At 45.6% G+C, this 19,534-nt stretch overlaps 2 protein-coding genes and 1 long non-coding RNA gene across 3 annotated transcripts in view; 1 reads left to right on the top strand and 2 right to left on the bottom strand.

Moving 5' to 3' along the window:
* Positions 1-371, bottom strand: part of CHCHD6 (coiled-coil-helix-coiled-coil-helix domain containing 6) — a 109,443-nt gene extending 109,072 nt beyond the window's left edge. Inside the window, exon 1 of the mRNA XM_068201951.1 lies at positions 235-371. Coding sequence (XP_068058052.1) covers positions 235-297 — 63 coding nt within the window. The 5' untranslated portion in view covers positions 298-371. The remainder of the gene's footprint in view (positions 1-234) is intronic.
* Positions 347-1,525, top strand: LOC137480706 (uncharacterized). The gene is made up of 2 exons (XR_011003040.1): positions 347-462; positions 558-1,525. It is a non-coding gene; the product is annotated as an uncharacterized lncRNA (long non-coding RNA).
* On the bottom strand, positions 1,271-18,650 carry TPRA1 (transmembrane protein adipocyte associated 1). Its single transcript, XM_068201949.1, has 11 exons — positions 18,450-18,650; positions 14,721-14,924; positions 14,435-14,567; positions 11,483-11,569; positions 9,820-9,892; positions 8,792-8,871; positions 7,581-7,691; positions 7,114-7,174; positions 5,957-6,059; positions 5,274-5,354; positions 1,271-4,192 (listed from the first exon to the last, which is right to left on the bottom strand). The coding sequence occupies exons 2-11, from the start codon at positions 14,909-14,911 to the stop codon at positions 3,958-3,960; spliced, it is 1,155 nt and encodes a 384-aa protein (XP_068058050.1). The 5' UTR covers positions 14,912-14,924; positions 18,450-18,650; the 3' UTR covers positions 1,271-3,957.
* Positions 18,651-19,534: the final 884 nt, after the last annotated feature.

Raw genomic sequence — 19,534 nt, 5'->3', positions numbered from 1 at the left:
CGGGCGGCCCGCCCGGCGCCGGGGAAGCGCAGGGCACCGACGCGCCTCCGGGATAGCGGAGAGTCCCGCTCCTGTCCCGGTGAGCCCGCCCTCATCACCGCCCTGCCGGTGAACGCGGCATCAAAACTGCCCGTACAACTTCCACTGCTACACGTCCGAGCCGCGGGGTTTTGCCAAGTTGAGGAAGGATGACCTCTCGTCAGACACAGCAGCAGCGCTGGGAGCAGAATTCACCTCCGCTCCTTCCAGCCGGACGGTGCCGACGGCCGCCCTGGCACACACGGGTGGGTCCTGCATAGGTCAGGCCACGGCTGAGCCAGTCCCCGCTGCCAGGCATGGCTGATCAAACAGCCTGAACTGAAGGAATGAGATAATGCAACACAGAGGCAGCTGAACCAAGAAATAACAGCTTTGGAGAATCCTCTTCAAATAAGCTTTCTGCATTCCCAGAAATATGGGCCGGTTGGTATCAATGTGCTACTTATCTACTCGGCCCACTGCTCCTCAGCAGTGCATGGGAGCAGTTTTAACTGTTTAATGCCTGTTCCCCCCTGCAGTTCATGTGGCAGCCAGAGCTTTGCCTCAGAGTGGGACTTGGGCCAATGTTAGGGGAGTGTCTGGGACTCTGCACCCCCTAAACCCACCCTGGTTTAGGTCTCTTCTAGAGCATATTCCTGGAAGCAGGGAATATTTTTGTTAATTGTGCAGCACCTTGTATGCTGGAGAGTCAGCCCAGTGCTTGAGCTCCCAAGACAAGGGCACTGCATTGTGCAGCGAGAGCTGTCTGCAGCCCAGGAACACTGCACCAGCTGGGCAAGAGCACAGGGGTGCCTGAAGCTCCTCCCAGAGCATGCTCGTGCCTCCTGTTCTTTTATTATCTGCCACCTGCTCGCTTCATTTGATGGTACCTGATTTTTGCACTGAAAGAGCCCATGAACAGATATTCCTTGCTCGCCTCTTCTGTCCTCTCCAAGGGTTTCACAGGCCTGCACCATTGCTCTTCCAGGCTGGCAAGTTCTCAACCATGTGATTACTCCTCCAGAAGTCTTTCCATAACTGTGATTATTCCTGTCATCCTTCCCTAAGCCTTTCCAGGTGTACACTCCCAGCCAGGTGGCAGACATCACCTGCAAAGGTCCAGGAAGGCCAGCTGGCAAAGGTAAACCAAGCCACATCACACCTGTGCCCATGGCCTTTCTGCAATTTTGTTTAAATGTTCAAGTTATTTTTCCTCCCCAGTATGGCTCATTTGAGACATAAAGCATGACCATTTATGCCAAACTTAATTTTATTTATTTTACAAACAAAAATATACATTTATTCTATACTTTCTCTCTTTTTACCACCCCCCACATGTAATACACTTTGCTCAAGAACCACTTTAAGATGGCCCAAATCATTATATTATATATAAATACATAACAGGAGGAAGGTCAGTCCATGACCTAGTGCAGAAGCTCCTCAGCAGCAGAACATGGAACATTCCAGAAATACTGGAGTCCTGCCAGCAAAGGATAGGATGGATGTTGACAACCTGCACAAGTGATCCATCAGCACTGAATTCTGATGGTAAAAAAGGCAAATTCATGACAGGCTCTTCACATCACCAAGGAGGACAGGTAATTCTTTTCACTCAGGGTGTTGAAAGTAAAGAAATACTCCCTGGGATGGAAAAGCAGTTGCTCCTTTAGTTCTCAACTGCTTTGTAATCTTCACCTCTCTTGACTCTGTCCAAGGCCCAGGGAAGCTTTGCAGGCTCCCCCACCCTTTTCTAACCAACAGCAGCTCAGGATCAGTGCTGTAAGCAGCATTGGGAGCAGCAGCACAGCAATTCAGGCATCACATCATCCATCCCTTTTACAGCAAGCAGTCCAGCATGGCTCAGGCCAACTGACAGCAGGGACAGAGGAGCATGGAACACTTCTCTAATGTGACAAGGGCTGACTTGGCCAGCTCCTTGTCCAGCCCCTTGCAGTCATTACATGAAATGGAAATGTGAAAGGCTGTGACCTACGAGAAACTACTCACTTCTAGTACACACAGATGGAAATATTTTTTCCCCAGAAGTAAATAAAATAAAAATAAAAAAGGGGGATGAGGGGTCGGTTGGGTTGGGGCATTGTATGTTTTCAAGGTGCCAGTGCTACTTATAGGCCTGCAGGGCAAAGTACCCAGGCAGACAGAGAAGCTGCATTGCTCATTAACAAAATAAGATAAGCAAAGGCCTGCATAGTTTTGGCAACCAATATGAACTTCACCTTCTTACCCATGTTTTCTTTCCCTGTGGTGGGAACACCTGGTAGCAAACACCATCCTCTACCTGCTAATGATCCAAACCAACACCTCCACACGGCACCTTGCTTACTCTTACCTTAGGACTCTTCAGGAAGAGAGTAAGTTGGGGCAAGAGATTCACACAGTCCCCAAACACTGCAAATTCCCTCTTTCTACCATCCCTAGTGGGAAGCTGCTTACACCAGATCTCCACCTACCTGCTGGACTCAGGTAAGAAAGCACCACCAAATGTAGAGGAATACACATCTTCATCCTTGGAAAGCACAGGATATCCCAGAAACCAGACTGATGCAGCCTTTATATGAACAGTCACTGGATTGGAACACCATGTCTTGAAACATCATGCCAGACAGCTCAGACAACAGGAGTCCCTCTTCCAGCATGGAAGAGGTTAATAAGAAGTTCCAGGAAGTCTTTAAAAGGACCACTCCCCACATGCCCATAAGCATTTTCAACATATTGAGCCATAAAACCTACTCAGAGCAGCAGAAGTCTGGGGATCTGAACTGCAGTGTAAGGGAAAGACACTGCCAGAGATACACATCCACCTCCCACTCCTCTCCCACTGCAGCACACCAGCCAGCTTGATTCTAGCACACCTAAGGTGTTTGAGTTTCCAGGCACTAAATTCTGACAGCTCAGACTCATCATAGGCTTCTGCTCTGCCTCAAGCACCTGAATGTCTCTGGAGCCTTCATCTGCAGAGTCACCTTCCTCCTTCACAGCACTCTCTGAGCCCCTGCCAAAGCCATGAAGCAGGGTGCAGATGGAAAACACACCTACCTCACAGGTTCTACTCTTGAAACTCAGCCCTGATTCAGTGTTGTTACTTAGATTTTCCTTTGAGCTCAAATGCACAGCACTACACCCTCCAGAGACTGGTTCACAGCTCCTTCAGCTCAGCTAGACAGCAGCACTGTTTGTCCTTCTGTCTCCCTACTTCAGTCCTACTCCCTGTTCAGTCACTTCACATCCATGCTGTGAGCTACCAGCCTTCTCCAAATGTTCTCTGGGCACAGAAAACGATTCATTCCTCTTCATACCTCTTTTTCCCCATACACTGAGAACATTCCTTTTAACCACTAGCAACTCCAACTCACAATTTTCAACAGTGTTAGCTGAAACCAAGGGTGAGCCCCAGTGACCAGCTTCCCTCATCAGACACTATCACCACCTGTGCTGTCGCATTATAGCACAATACAGCCATGCTGCTTAGCGCGGGAAGATCATCTTTGGTTTCAACCACCAAAATCTTTCTATATATGTACAATACAGCAATCAAATCAGCACCCTCATCCCTAAACACCATTGCTCTAAGTGAGAAACAAGTGCTTTCAATCACTGAAAAGGAAGAGGTGCCAGCCAGGACTATCTTCTGTGTCATATTCACATCTGGAACGTGGAGGATCAGGAAAGTTCAGTGTTTAAAGATTTATGAACAAAACTGCTCTACATTGTTCTCATGTAGCAACAGAAAGTGTTCTTCCCAAAAGGGCTTGGGCTGCCAACTTAGTTCCACAATAGGTAGTGGAAATCCTAAGGACAAGAGGAAAGCCATGGCAGGTAGCCAAGGCCAGATTTCCAGTGGACATCCGAACAGCTGCGGTATCAGGGAGTTTGGAAGGAAAGAAATGAGGCATCACATGATTGAGGTGCCCTGCCTCAGGCATTGATGGATTTCCAGCGGTCACTGTCTATGCTGTTGATGCTGCCCACATGGTATGGCATAGAGGCCACGTCGTCCAGGTAGGCTGTGGTGTCAATCTGAGTGCTCGAGTAGAACCCAGAATCCATTCCTTCCTTCTTGGCCACAGCATAAGGGTGGGGTAGGTGCACATCCACATCCTCAGGTTCATCCACCTGACATTTGTAGGAGAAAAGGATCTTCGGTTCAGACCTGGAGTGACGAAAGATTTAAAATGCGTGTTTTACCAATGTGGTATCACAGCAACCTATCCTTAATTGAAACTCATCAGCGTTAAGAAATTGTGCATTCAGACCTCAAACATTCTTTAAATGAGCTTTTGGTCTAGAAATTTGTGGCAGAGTAACTGTTGTAAAGTAATGCTAAATTAAGCTTTGGATGAAGTTACTTAACAGAAATACGAATGGCAGAATCCTGACTCTACTGTGGGAAAAGAGTTCTCATCTTCAGGAGCTTCGAATTACTGAGGGCAACAGCACCCAAACACTACTGAACTCCACAACAGCCTGGCTACTGACACAAAAATGAGTCAGAACATGAGTACACTTCAAGTTCTACCTGTGCACATCATGAAAACCAAAATACAAACACCTGTAGATCAGCAGTTTTCAGCTTTAACTCCAAACAACGTTCCCTTCTAATTTCAAAGGGATGCAGAGGTATATTTTTATATTTTAAAAGCACTTTATCTTCTTAGTTATTTTAAAGCCTGCTATTTCTCGCTAATGACCAACAAATACTAAAGCCCACACTAAACCACTCGTTTTCTCACCAAGGTGCATTTCCTGCGCGTGGCCACACGGCGGCGACCCCGGCCTGAGAATCGACCTTCCCAGGGCTTTTCACTAGCGATTTTTGGGCCCACGGGAGACTCCTTGGCCGAAGAGTTACTAAACTCCCACATCCTTTCTACGAATTTACCCCAAAACCCACCCAGAAGACCGTTTACGCTCCCAGGACTCGATTCCTCATTAAGCATTTAGCTATCAACTTCAGCAGAAAAACTTTGTACTACAAATGATGCTGACGCTGAAGAAGTGAGGCTCAGAAATGTGTGAGGAATACAGCCATCAGCTCTGCTCTGCATGCAAAAGAGCCCTGCACAGAAGCGAGCAGCCACAGGTCACAGAAATTCTTCAAGGGCAGAAATTAAGACTGGCTCTCTAACTGGCATTCTAGTTGCTGTCTTTATTGTACAGATTGAGAGAACCTGAGTGTAAAACACTTAAATGACAATATATATCCATCTAAACTCCTGTTCCTGGCTACTCACCCAAAGAAACCTTTCAGGAATGCCACATAGATGAGAGGTGCAAAGAAGCTGAAGTAAAGGAACGTGGTAGCATCAACACAGCTGTCAACAACAAAAGGGAACATAAAGGGATTTAGCACTCAAGCACAACACCACCACTCATATCCTCCCAAATGATCCATTTTCCCTCCAAAGTGTCCAGAGATTAAGAAAAATCATGCTAAACAAATTTAAACTGACGCAAAGTAACAGCAATTGTCATCAACATATGTCACTGCTTCTAGAGACTCAGGGGAACCATGCCTCAAGGTCTGACCAAGAGCAGAGTCTCATTACATCCAATTTTGACTCACAGATGTGACACTGATCCCTGCAGAAGGAGACTCCAAGTATAAGGGTGTCTCCATATTTCTAACAAACAGACAATTTCCTCTCTTATTATCTATTAATGGCCAGACATCAGTGGATTCACACTATTACTCTCACTCACCACCTCAAGACAACTCCAGTACACACAGCTCCACAACATCTCCACTGGGGAGTTTCCTGATTACTTAGAGGTCTTTTACAAAAGCCAGAACCAATAGGTTTACTCCTTCTTAGGCACAGAGCATAGATTTGTTTTCTTGGGAGAGGCAGTGTTAAAGGACACTCAAATAGAACACAAGATCCAGGCTGCAGACCTCCGCCCCCAGTATACCTACCACAATCCTTCTATGATATCCACACAGAGGAGGGCACTGCCTAGGCCCTGCACCAGGTTCAGCAGTGCCAGAATGCCAGCATAAATATAAAAACTCTTCCTGGCTGTGGGAAAGACATGGACACAACATGAAGCTCAACCTCAAACACTAGACTCATGGAAATCTGTTTGATGGAGATGCCAATTCCAACAGAAGCTTCTCAACACCTTCTCCCTAAGAACTGCTAAGAATAAAGACTGCATTTTCCTGTCCCATGCTGGCAGAATTGATGGTGGTAAAATGGACTAAACCATACCCTCCTGCATGTGCATATGCACACACAAGATGGGTTTTGAAGGCAAGGTTACAGCAACAGATGCAAAGATTTAATTTGCAGGCATCTGGAACCATTGTCAGTCACATAAATGAACGCAAGAAAAACTAAACAAAAATAACCCAGCTGACCAGAAGCTGTGCCCTTCCAATACACAGCACTAATAAAACTGCTCAGGAGACCCTGACAGGAGAGCAGGGTGTACTGGACACCAGGCAGATCAGGCCCAGGACCTGTGCCTGTGACATGTGACATACATAACCCTCCCTCAGGATACCCACAGAGGGATGTCAACACTGGTTAGAGAAAGAGCTCAGTACAAACACCTTAATAACAGCTTCTCTCTATTCAAGAGCTGCAGATATTCTGCAACAACAGCAAAAACCAAACAAACAGAATCATCTTGATAAACTAAAAGCCCAGATAAAAATTGCTGAGTAGCTCCCACTTAGCCTTCCCTTCTCAGGGGATGACTAGCATGCACACTTTAACATCATGTGTGCATTTCAAAGGAAGCTGTTATTAAGAAGCCATTTCTTAAGGCTCTCAGAAGATTATATATTTACATTATATCTGTATCATTAACTGAGCAGTAGGTCTTGTTTTCTTAATGTAATTGTTTAGCTACTAAAGTAGCAGTGTAACTGCTCTTACTCTACTCTCCAAAAGACACAACATACTAATTTTTCTAGGGCTAAGTTATCAGTCTTTTGCCATGTTATCTAAACTCTGAGACATGGAATGCATCTGCAGCACAAACACAAAGTGGAATTTTTTACTCCCATCTATGCTTTATCCTGATGCTGTATCCATCTATACTATGGAAAACATTACAGTTACCTACAGGGCAAAGAAATCCGGTCTTTCAGAGGAGTTTTTGGAAGAATCACCACCAAGGAATAGACCTGTTGAGACAAAGAACTAACAGTTCCATGGCTGCTTGGCAACTCAACAATCTTTGCAGGGATGGTGTGTGGTATTATGCACTCCCTACATGTCTCGGGGCAGAGGCACAAACCCTTAACATTAAACACAGTACAGATGTGAAGGCCCCACAACTCACTCCCATGAGCATAAAACAGCTGAGAAACACAGGAGGGAAGAATATCTGAGCTCAGGAATACAGCTGGCCCAGCTTACACCACTCCCACTGCACCTTTATTCTTCAGCTTCCCCCCAACATGAGAAGAATGTTGTGCTGCAGGAGGCAGGAGGGGGATTAGGGCATTACTGTACTCAAATCATCCTCCTTGCTCCATTTAGAAAATACAAAGAAGCTATCAGAGTGCGTAACACGTTCCCCGTACTTACCAGGAAGAAGAAACAGGAGCTGGCAAGCCAAAAGTGTCTCCCACCATGGCCATAGATATTGAAGTCTTCTGCTGAGAGGTGGGCATCAGGGTATAGGATTTCCAGGGTGCCCTAGGAGAGAAGTGGCACCAACATGATTCTGTTACAAGCTGTATCCTCACTTAAATGCATATTTGGACAAGGGACACTATGCTTAAAGAAGTTCAGGAAACAGCTGGCCTGCCCCCACCACCAACCTAACCAATCCCTGCCATGCTTAGACCAAGTTACACTCACAAAGAAGGAGAAGAAACTAAAGACAAGAAGTGGGGAGAAAAAGAGTGGCAGGAAACTGCATCTGAAGGAAACTGGTACCAGCAACATTACAGAGGAGAGACTGAGGTGGACAGGGGATGCAAGCACTTATATGTCTAAAACAGACCAAGAGTTCCATTTCCATTGTTAAAGTAGACCTTTCTGCTGAAACATCCAGAATATAGTCAATTTGGGAAAGGACACTGTCTTGTTTAGGAGCTACCCATACAGATAGTGGAGAGCAAAATGCTTGTAAGCACTACTGAACCCAGATATAGCTCCAACACTTGATATTTTATGAGGCTCCTCCAGCTTTATCATGTGGTAATGACCAGCTCACTGTCTCTGCAGCCAAGAGCCTGGTCCCAGAACAAAGCTCCGTGTGTTATTCTGGCACTGCCCTGAGTATAGAGACACAGGCTGAACACTGACATGCCGAGGAGGAGAATAAACCCAGACACAGATTGCATTGTTCAGGGACACGAAGACATGCCTAATAAACTGAGCCAGCAAGCCAGATGCTAATCTGAAGAGGAGCAAGAGCTCTCAGCTCTCAAAAAGACTCAGCAGACAATGGCACTGCACTGGCCTTACATGGCAAGCACATGGTTTTCATGGCCCTTGAGGCCAGATCCAGAACTTGTGGCTCAGGTGTGGAAAACCTCACTCTTGTTCCCAGATTCACTAAACAATGCAATCCATCCAAACTTCATTTCTTCACCTTATCTGAGCTATTTATGCAGTAAAGAAGACAAGCAGATACTATCTGCATATACACTGCCACAAACATTCAGTCTTTCTCCAAAACCTCATCTGAAGAGCAAAGCTGCCACTTTCAGATAGGATTCACACACTTAACTGCTTAACTTTAAGCAAAGTTCCTTCTTTTGCAAATTCTTCTGCTTCAGTGTACTCACCTGGGTGACAGAATATGCCAGAGACAGCACAGTGGTGATTGCCAACACACGTTTCACGCTCGACTTGCTCTCCAGGTGACCTGTAATTATGGGGTATGGAAGTGACTCAGGATGTAATCCCAGCACTGGTTAAAAACAGTTCTTTTCAGAACCAATAAAGGACAACACTTATTTCCAGAGGCCTTCAAGGGAAGGTTAAAACTCACTAAACCCTGTTTGGAGAGTTGAGCCTTTCACAGGCAAAAATCCTATTTACAAAACAATGGATTTTAACTTGCTTTCCTCCTGTCCACACTAAGAGAAAACAACTAAGTCCTTCTGCTGGGGCTACAGGAAAGAAAAAAAAAAGTAATTACTCCAGCATCAAGTACACTGAGATGTTATAAAGCTGCTGCTCAAGGAGAAGAGTTGATGGGAGGCTAGAGTAGAGAAATCTGTACTGGAATATACTGCAGTAGGCAATTTCCAGAAGCTCTTTCCAATCTAAATTATTCTGGGAAAGTCCAAAAGATGAAAAATACACTGCTCATGTGTCCCACAGACACGTGCAACAGTGACACCCACCCTCTCCTCTACTTCTGACCCACAGGGAGAGGCATTTTCATTGAAGGAACTAGAATTACAGTTGAAGGTACAGATGAAGCATTTGAATGCAACCAGGAGGGATCAAACCAATTAAGGATGGGATGAAGGGGATAGAAGGGCCCCCAGTGGGACCATCTTAAATAAAATGGGCTTGAAGCAAACATCACTGTTGATCTTGGCATAAAAATCTTACCTAAGCTGTACACTCCACTGTATGGGTGCAGGACTAACCAAGCACATATAAGCCCTTAAATCACACAAACCATACATCTGTAAAAATAATGAGGCCTTCAGCCACTTCTAAATAAATCTCCACAATTTACCCTTTGTATTTATTCTATAGCCTCTTCACTTTATAGAATCAGGAACACCATAAACTTACAAATGCAACCTCTGTGGAAGGAAAGGCAACAGGAAACATTCAAAGCACTGCTGACACATACCAAAGGCCAGGCCTAGAATCACCACACTCAGTTCAATCGCCAGAAGGAAGAACCTTGTGATCTCCCACAGGATCTGAGGGATAAAAGAGACCAGACAAACATGATTAGATGGAGCCAGGAACCAGTTTGAAGTTAATAAAGCAAAATTCCAGGGGATGGCAGCCTCTGAATGGCTGGTCATTTCCACAAACCCTTCTCATGCTTTGTAGTGATACTGATCACATGCTTGTTGCAAGCCCTGTTCGTGCCTGTGGAACAGAACACTTGTGTGGGAACAAGCAAATAGGAGCTCAACAGAGAGGAAGTGGCCATGGTTTGCCTCAGTTGAGGATCTGTCACTTGATTCATATATGCTCTTGCGGCTCCCAAAAGAGCACAAGCCCATGATGACCTCAAATATTAAACAAGGCCAGTTCTTAAAGCAGTAGATATGCCTGAACAAACTCTGTATTCTGCCCTCTTCCAAAGCAATGGTCCTTAAATCTAAAGCATATTCAAGTAAAAAGCACTCCCCGTTCCACCCTGTCATTTGCAATCTCATGTTTTATTTGATGAAAAAAAGACCAATAAAAAGCAGGTGAGGCAATTTTTCAGGGAGTCATGCAATAAATCAGTGCCAAACCTAGAACAAGCACCCAGATTCTGACTTATTAACCCTTTACCTCTGAACACTGAAATGTACTCTCTTGAAGATATGCAATATTTTAAGAGGCATTGGATACGACACTTCTAATCCCAGTAAATACACAGTGTGTGTGTACATATATATATAAGAGAACACAAAAGAAACATAATAGACAAAATAGGACATTTACAGAAAAAACTGTCATAGTATCTGTCTTGCTACATGATTTCCCAAGTTGCTGCACTTAGCAGCAACACCAGAGCTGAAGAAAAACACCTTTACACCACTTCTTCATTATTCAAGTCCTGGACCTACATATGCTGGACAGAAGTGAATGAAAAATGCTACAAACATCCAGCCACTTGCAACAGCAGCTCAGCACAATGCTTTGACAGTAACATTAAAGGGAAAAGCAAGGAAACCACACTGATCCCAGAAAATAAAGCCCAAAAACTTGTACTCTGTAGGTGACTCCTCTTTCTCTAACAGCTCAAGAACTGCATTTTGTTTTAGGCAGTATTTTGCTACCAGTCAAATTACGACAAAGAAACAGCACATACAAAGATATTTCCTATTTGCTAATGGTTCACCCTGTGCTCAGAGTGGTTGCAAGGATGTTCAAGTGTCAGTCTCAAAAGGAAAGTTGGTTTTATTTGCATTCAATACAAAAACTTCAACATTTTCAAAGAGTCACTAGAATACTGCAAGAGTAACAAAGGCCAGGTCTTGCCTATCCATTAAAGGTATCTGAATGTTTATCTCTTGCAAAAGAGAATCATTTCATCCCTGTAACAGGAAACTTTTGCTGCCAGTATTTGTGTGTCTATTTTAGGAAATCCATTGTTTTACCATCCTGGATGTTGTGATGATTTAGATCCAGCTATCAAAACAGGATTCCATAGTACACATAGCTAAGAGTACTGCAAAAGAAGCACAAAAAGCACATTCTTCTTGTACACACGTAAGAGGGAAGCCAGAGCAGATTGCTGTGATCAGAAGTACACAAAGCACAGCCTCTAATGTCAATGTTGCACCTACCTTGTCAGCAACCATGGCAGCATCAGAGGCACTCACAGTCATGGAGACAACAGCTCGGGCAATACCAACTAAAGCCACCACAAATACCTGCAAAAAAAGAGCAAAAATGAGCTCATGTCAAAAGGCACATATGCAGTAGCAATCAGAAACCTTTTGGAACACCATTTTCAGGTCAGCTTTCAAGCCTGATAACGTGTACTAAGAATTTCCTGTGGCAGACTAGAGTTAATTTCCTGAAAAATATTCCTCAGACCCATTAGATAGGAACAGTGCCTTAGAATTTAAGAAGGAACAATTGTCTCAGCCATCAGATTAAGCTCTGAAAAGTTATTTGCCCAGTCTTTACAACAGTATCTTTAGTCTTCCCTTCATTCCACTGGGGCAGGGGAGGAGAAAAAGAAATAGACAGAAAACACACCCCTCTGCATTACAAAACCAAATGGTTGGTGTGTCTGAAAAACCAATCACATCAGATAACAGAAACCACTCAATACCAACTACCACACTACACAATTGTGACAAAACTAAACCTGCAGTTCTCACTCTGTACTGACAATGCTCAGAAATGCAGAGGAAAAGTCACCTGCAGCCATCAGCTTTAAAACATCTTACCCTGCTGCACAGTGCAACACAGAGACCACCAACTCACTTCATGTACATCAAAGCATGACAGCTCAGTGAGGCTCAACCACCATGTGTTGTCACAGCCATCCTATGCAATCAAGAGCTCAGATGGATGTATCTACACTCTACTGTGCAGACTTACACTCTTAGAAAGTGGATTTTTCCAGATAAAATTCTCTAAATGTCAGGCTGATCCTAATGATGAAGGTAGGAGACAACTAAACCTATCAGAGAACTAAGAGTCCAAGCTGATTCTAAGGTGGTTGCAGAATGGAAACGACCAGTAAGTGACCCACAGATGAGTTTCTCTTTCTTCGAGGAAGAAGGGACAGCAACGGCAAGAGAATACAACTATCCTTCCTGGGGTGGAAAACTCCATGACAAAACACTGACAAAAAAGAAGGATCCCTGCATATAATGGTGTTCTAGAGGTGCAACAACTCACTGCAGAGGAACACACATCTTTTTGTTTCCCCTTTAAGCAGGTAGAGACTCTTCCCACATTAATCACCAACTCCACAGAAAACATTCCTCTAGAACATGACCAACAGCCAATTTAAAGGAAGACCTCACAGAACACACTTCCATCCTCATTTCCCAATAACATACTCAAGAAGTGAGTATGAAACCGAGTTAAAGCATTTTCCTCTAAGACTGTGTGCTGGATTTGGCTGGGATAGAGGAAATTTCCTTCACAGTCTGGTATAGAGCTGTGTTTAGGATTTTTGTGCTGAAAACTGTGTTGATAAGACAAATGTTTTCATTACTTCTGCACTGCACTTACACAGAATTTAAGACTTTTTTGCCTCTCATCCCACTCCAGCAACGAGTTGGCTGGAGGTGCCCAACTTAAGAGGGGACAGCTGGGACAGCTGACCCCAGCTGGCCCAAGGAATATCCCATATGGCATCATGCTCATCACATAAAGACAGGAAGAAGGAGGAAGGAAAAGACTTTCAGAGTAATGGTGTTTGTCTTCCCCAGTAACCATTACATGTGATGGAGCCCTGCTTTCCTGGAAACAGCTGAACACCTGCTTGCCCATGGAAAGTGGTAAGTGAATGCCTTGCTTTGCTTTCTCTGTGTGCACAGCTTTTGCTGTGGCTTATTAAACTCTCTTCATCTCAACCCACAAGTTCTCAATTTATTCTTCTGATTCTCTCCCATTTCAGTGAGGGGGAGTGAGAGAGTAGCTGTGTGGGGCTGAGTTGCCATCCAGAGCATAAAGTCAATTCACTTTCCTCCCTTTGGCTTATCAAGAGTTATGTTTTTCAAAGCCTCTGGCACAAACCTCTACGACCACGTGTTTACTGGAAACACGTAGAAAGGTTTCAATCCAGACTGGAAAGGGACAGTAATGTTTTTTAAAGGTTGAAACATTTGTGTGTATACCTGGTTATCCAAAACTGTGCAGAAGCCCAGAACCCCAACTCTTAGCCTGAAAGAGCTAACAAAACTTCCCAAGAAAGATTCAGGTGAGGCTACTAGGTCAGATTTGGTTTTGAGCTTCTTGGGTTTTGCCATGCCAGTACCTGTACACAGACCAGGGAAAGAGGCGTTCATCTAACCCAATTCAAACATACATTCACTTCCACAACCTGTACTAATCTCACTGAGGAAGAGCAATCATATTATGTTATATACTGAGGCAAGCCAGGATATCAAAAAGCTTCTGAATGGTATTTTCAAACAAATTCAGGTAGGTCCTTAGCTGCATTTATGATGTCCTGTAAGCAGTATCACAGGACATAAGAGGACTAGTGAGAGGAGCACTGCAAGATCTTTGATATTTGTGAACTGTAACTGTACTGAATATTCTGTTTCCACCTTAAGAACTATAAAGAACATCAAGTCAGGACCACTTTGACATTATGTGAAAGAAATTAACAGGGTTGGGTTTCTACATTCCCAGACTAACCAGAACTCTGTCACATAACCATTTTCTCCAGCAGATGACCAAGCTTTTCAACAATTTGACACAAATTATTCTCCTTTCACTACCTCAATGAAAAGCTGGGTTTGTGTCCCATGCTACTTTCTGCAAGGAGCAAAGAAAATATAAGATACTACATTCCAAGACATCAAAGCAAGAAAAGAAGAGAAAAGGAAAAAGTGAAATCATCAAAGGAAAACAAAATCCAACACATCTGGCCCCAGAGCCTATTAAAAGTGAAAAAAATGTCCACTTCTTGCAGTACACCTTCAATGGAAAGCAGCTTTTATCCCTGCAAGAGCTGGTCTAGGCTCTCTCCACTAGTTCAGTGATATTGTTCATGAGTGATAATAAAAATAACCCTCATTAGTCCAAAGGCACAGAGTGGTACTCACTAGTATGTAGAATGTAGTGAAGATTGGGCTGGAAGTGACCCGGATTTTGGCCCTGGCAGAGGGCAGCTTCCAGAGAAGAAACATAAAAAAAAGCACATTGGGAACCAGGAGCAGAAGATCCCAGTAGCGGACTCTGCAAAAATAAATAAAACAGGTTTTATCCCTGATCTTCAGCCTCTAGAAAGGAAGGCACCAGCCCCAGTCCCTTCTCAACCAAACTGAGAAACAAACAATGCTCTTTCCTTTGGTCCAGGGTCACACTGTGGTCCCATTTCCTCCAACTCACCTGGACTTCCCAATGTCTTCATAGAGCAACAACAGGCACTTGTGCGGCACTGTGATGTTCGTGTCGTTGATCACGTGCGTTGTCATTGGGAAGAGAGTTGTCACATTATCCAGTGCCGTCACCAGGGCAGTCGAATGCGTGATGTTGTCAGACACGGAGAATGTCATCACAGACATCATGGACTGGAACATCCTGTCCTCCTTCTGGTCCAGATCAAACAGAGCAAGACAACCACAGCAGAGAAAAAAAAGCAGTATTAAATCAGTTGTGAGTCACAGCTAAAAAAGCACATTCTTGACATTAAGCCCCTGCACAACTGCTTCCTGCTTGGTACAGCCAATTATCATCATGTCAAAGACTGTATTACACAATGAAATGCCACCTGCCCCAAGTCTGCCCACAGCCATTAGGGTGGTCAGTACAAAACCACACTTTGATATCAGAGTAACAAGCACCTTCAAATGGTGCTATGCGGGATTAAATTTTGTCATTCTTTGAGCTTCGGCAGATCCCTAGAAGAAATCAAGACTCAACAGCAATACATGGCATCATCAGACAGAGACAATAATCCTACTTTACCAAGACATTCATTCTTGGTCCCAAGATCAAGAAGTGACAGTCAATTATTTGATTTCTGCAAAGAAAAGATGAAGGTCCCTCCCAAAAACCAGTTGCTGTGACCAGCTCTGAAGTCTGAGAGAAGGGAAAGCCTCACATACACTCACCTAAAGGGACTGTACAGTCTTTACCTTTCAAACCCAACACTGGCAAAAACCAACATGCAGCACTCTTTTTCTAACCCTCTGCAAGACACCAGAATGATTCTATTTTTGAGCAACTCTCTTCCCACCCTAAAGTAGAACCCTGACTGTTAAGGTACTTCAGTAGCTACAAGCTGAATACAAACACAGGGTCTAATCACCCCTCCTGACAATCCCCAAAAGAGAGATCATAGACAACCCACAGATGCAAAAATGATAAATCTCTGACAGCCAACATCTTAAAGATGCACATTGCCAAGGACAGCACTTGAGCAGTCTGTGTGTTCTAGCTAATCTGGGATTTATTTTTTTTTAAATCTCCTTGTTTGACTCCAGGCCTGACTTGCGTGGTGAAAACTGACTTCCACCATGACAGGGCTCAGAAGGTATTTTCCCTTAGAGGTTCTGAGTGAGTCACAAGCTGGAAAGCATCAGCACAGCCCTGAGCTTTTAGAGTTCAGTAGCACCTTCTTCACAAATTGCTTGAGACTGTCAGTCACAGGCTCTTCTTTCTCTTCAGAGGCTGAGACTCTTCCCAGGTTCTCTAAGGGGCAAGGGAATCATCCCATCCTCAGCCAACAAACCTTCCCTTTGATTCACCCCTGCTGAAACATACTTGAGCTGGGATTTTCTTTTGTGACTGCTGTATGCTGTGCTGCACGAGAGGCATCACAGTAAATAAATACACAGACCCGGAAGGAGCAGCTTTGCTCAAAGCTGGCAAAGCCTGGACCAAAAAATTCTACTTCTAAATAGAGGTCCCAGCAAACGACCTTCACATTCCAAACTTTTGTAGTGCCTTCTCTTCCCTCCAGCTACTCACTTCTCTGAACTGCTCAGAGAAGAATTTTCTCATAACAATTTTGCTTCGTTCTCTTCCTCTGTAACACCACTACATGCCAGTAGAGCTGAGGCCAAGAACGGTCACATTTGCCAAGAGAGAAAAATTGCTGCTTGATTTTTTAAAAAGCTGGGGAGCTCTACTTTTTAAAAAGTAGAGAAGAACCTCATAGACCACAGGCAGAATAACATTATCTACTGTGGACCATCACAACCTCCTAGTAGTTCTTCTGGGACAAAAAATTCCATCTGCCTGTCACACTGAAAAGAGCTCAAGTATAAAGCTGAGAGAGATTTACGTTAGCAAAACAACTTCTTATGAAAAGAGCAAGCAGGCTCCATTATTTTTTGCCAGAAGCCACCACTATCACACAACAGCAGCTGCTGATAAGGAGAGGAGTTGGCCACACGTAACAGAACTCCAGTCACGAGGCTTCAAAGGGCAAAGCAGAATCAAGCTCACCTCTCAGCCAGGCTGTTCACTACAGCCTGGTATTTGTATTCTTCCTCCCCACATAAAGTGTACACAAAGCAGAGCCACAGAACATCCAATGTGATAAAAGAGGGCAGCCAAGGCCACCAGACAGACAGCACTGTGGTCATGCTCTTCTAATAGCCTACAGCAAGGATGTGGACAACTGGCCCACTCTTGTCCAAAGCAACAGGACCAGGAATTGATGGAAAGGATCCAACCAGGGGTTGTCATCCACAGCAACACTGCTCTTTTCAGCAACTGTCCTTGCCCTGTCTAGGCCTAAATAAGTCCAATCAGCTGAGCATATCCAAGAGCTCACTCACCACACCCTGCCTCCATGGGACGGCCTGCTTCAACCAGCCCAGCCCACTGGGGGTAAAATCACCCCAGAGCCACATGGAAAGAAACCAGTGCTGCAGTCATGGTCTCCCCTTTTCATCCAGCAGGCAGCTCTGTACACCAGAACACAAAATAACGTTTTTCTACACTCTAGATGAAGTCAGGCTGACTTGGTGAAGGCCAATTTCTCAGTCCAAGCCCTGGACAAGCTGCATTCAGACTAAGAACATGGGCATGGCTCCTGGGCTGCAGTGACAGAGCACTGGGAAGGGCTGCACCTTCAGGAAAATGTTATCTCACCAATGCATATTGGTCCTTGAATCATGGCACTACAACAGTATCAGTGAAATTCAGACCTCACATCATTGGCAACTGTCTGTTCTTTCCAAGCCCACCCACAGAAAGGTGAATTACAAACTGCACAAGTTGCACCTGTAATAAAAAAATCAAAACTTTTCTGTCTTTCTGCAAAAAGCATCAGAAAGTCTCTTAAGTACCGATCATGACAGGATTAAGACAGCTTCTTACAATACTCTATTTGTGCAATAAAAACTGCACTGACCAGATCCCTGCTCAAATAATATAATTGTCATTTCAGTAACTTAAATGCTTAAAAATACCCCAGAACACTAAAAGTAAAAAAATCAAACAAAAAAAAAAAATTCCCACGAATAAAAAAATTTTAAAAACCCTTTTTTTTTTTTTGCTCTCTTCTTTTTTAAGAAGTCTCTTCAACTCTCTCTTTTGGTCACAACGGTTGCATTTTTCATTTCAGTCTTAGAATTTAAGACAGAGATTTCTCCTCAGTGATTGAGGCACTCCCTTCCAGTTTCACTCTCACATCTCGTTCTGAACTAAGCTTAAAAAGAAAGGAACCGCAACGGGGAGAAAAAAATAAAAACATGAGAAATACTGAAAAGCAGAAGTATCAACAATAAGCCCAAACCCCCAGAGTAAGAGAACTATGGCCCAGAGGTGGATTTCAGAAATGCATATCCCGGGGTTTCTCTGTTTTGGTTTTGATTCCTGTGGAAGGCGGGCGCACAACGCGCAAGGAAAGCAGCAGTGCGCGGTCACTCGGCTCACAGGCTGCCAAAGCAGCACAGCTGGAGAGCGGCCGCAGCTCCAGCCCACCCTTCCGCGGGCCAGAGGTGCCCCGGAGCCTCTGCCCACGGGGCTCCCGGGCTGCTCCAGGAGGCCCTCGGAGGCCCGCGGCCCCCGCGCAGCACGGCCCCGCCGCCCCGCTCTGAGGCGCCGCAGTGTCCCTCCCTTCCTCCCCACCGCCCCCCTCCCGCGGCCCCGCTCCGCTCGTCCCGCCGGGCCCCGTTCGTACCCAGCCCCGCTCCCGCCGCCGCCGCTCAGTCCCGGGGTCCCGGCCCCGCCATCCCAGCCCCGGCCCTGCCGTTCGCCTCAGCCGGGGAGCGTCGCTGAAGAGAGGCGGGAGCGCAGCGCCGCGCAGCCGAGCGGAGACGCGGCCGCCACAGCCGGGGCCTGTCGGCCGACCCCAGGGGCGCTATTGAGAGACGGTCCCCGAGAGGTCCGCGGCTGGGCCAATCAGAGAGCGGGTCCCGTCAAAGGGCCCGAAAGAAGTAGCGGAGCGAGCCAATAGAAAGGGTCGGGAGGCGGGGCTAACGCGCGGGCCCGCCGCGCTTTAAAGGCGCCTCGTCCCCCCCAACACCTGCGGGTCGCCAGCCCCGCGTGGGGCGGTGGCGGCCGGAGGGAGGTGACCCCGGGGCTGGGCGGGCCCCGCGGTCTCGGGTCGGCCCGTGCAGGGCAGGCTCTGTCCTTCCAGCCCGATCCCATCCCCCGGCCCGGCCCGCACAGCCCAACATCCCACCCAACAGGGAGCGCTCTGCCATCCTGCACCCACCGTCACGCTCCTCCGGGCGGCAAACACGACACAGCTCCGCAGGAATTCTGTACGGCCTCTGGACGCAAGGCAGGGCAGTTAATAATTGAGGGAGATCCGATAGCAAGTTCCTGCAGGGGAGAATGATTAACAACCTGTGAGTTTGGCTTTTAAGGAGAGTTCAAAGCTGACTGAAGAAACTCGGCGTAGCTTGGACAGCAGCTGCTAAAGGGAAACGCGATCAATAATTAGCATGATTTCGAGGTGCAAATACCAGACAGACAAAAGGGACGCTCAGTATCGTAAACAAGGAAGTAACTGTGACAAATTAGCCAAGATTTCTTTAGGAAATGAAAGGAAATAACCAGCTCAGCACCAGCACGTTATTCTCAGCAGTAAGAGCTGACTGACAGGGAAGTTTCGAGGAGCATGTTTCTTATCTGAGTCACTGCAAGGACTGGAGGATACATTCTGGCATGGGTTTCTACCTGCGGCTCACCTGTGGCTGCAGGGTTTGCTTCTGAAGGAATGCAAGGCTTTTGCTACGCTG

Source organism: Anomalospiza imberbis, chromosome 11 (genome assembly GCF_031753505.1).
Source record: "Anomalospiza imberbis isolate Cuckoo-Finch-1a 21T00152 chromosome 11, ASM3175350v1, whole genome shotgun sequence".
In the NCBI taxonomy this organism is placed as follows: Eukaryota; Metazoa; Chordata; class Aves; order Passeriformes; family Viduidae; genus Anomalospiza; species Anomalospiza imberbis.
This window is presented reverse-complemented; position numbering and strand designations above follow the sequence as displayed.

Excerpts from the sequence above, each read along its gene's own strand:
- TPRA1 (XM_068201949.1), bottom strand. The coding sequence starts at position 14,911 with ATGTTCCAGTCCATGATGTCTGTGATGACATTCTCCGTGTCTGACAAC. Across the intron at positions 8,872-9,819 it reads GATTCTAGGCCTGGCCTTTG|GTCACCTGGAGAGCAAGTCG; the intron begins GTATGTGTCAGC and ends CCATAATTACAG. Across the intron at positions 6,060-7,113 it reads AGACCGGATTTCTTTGCCCT|CCAGGAAGAGTTTTTATATT; the intron begins GTAGGTAACTGT and ends TCTTTCCCACAG.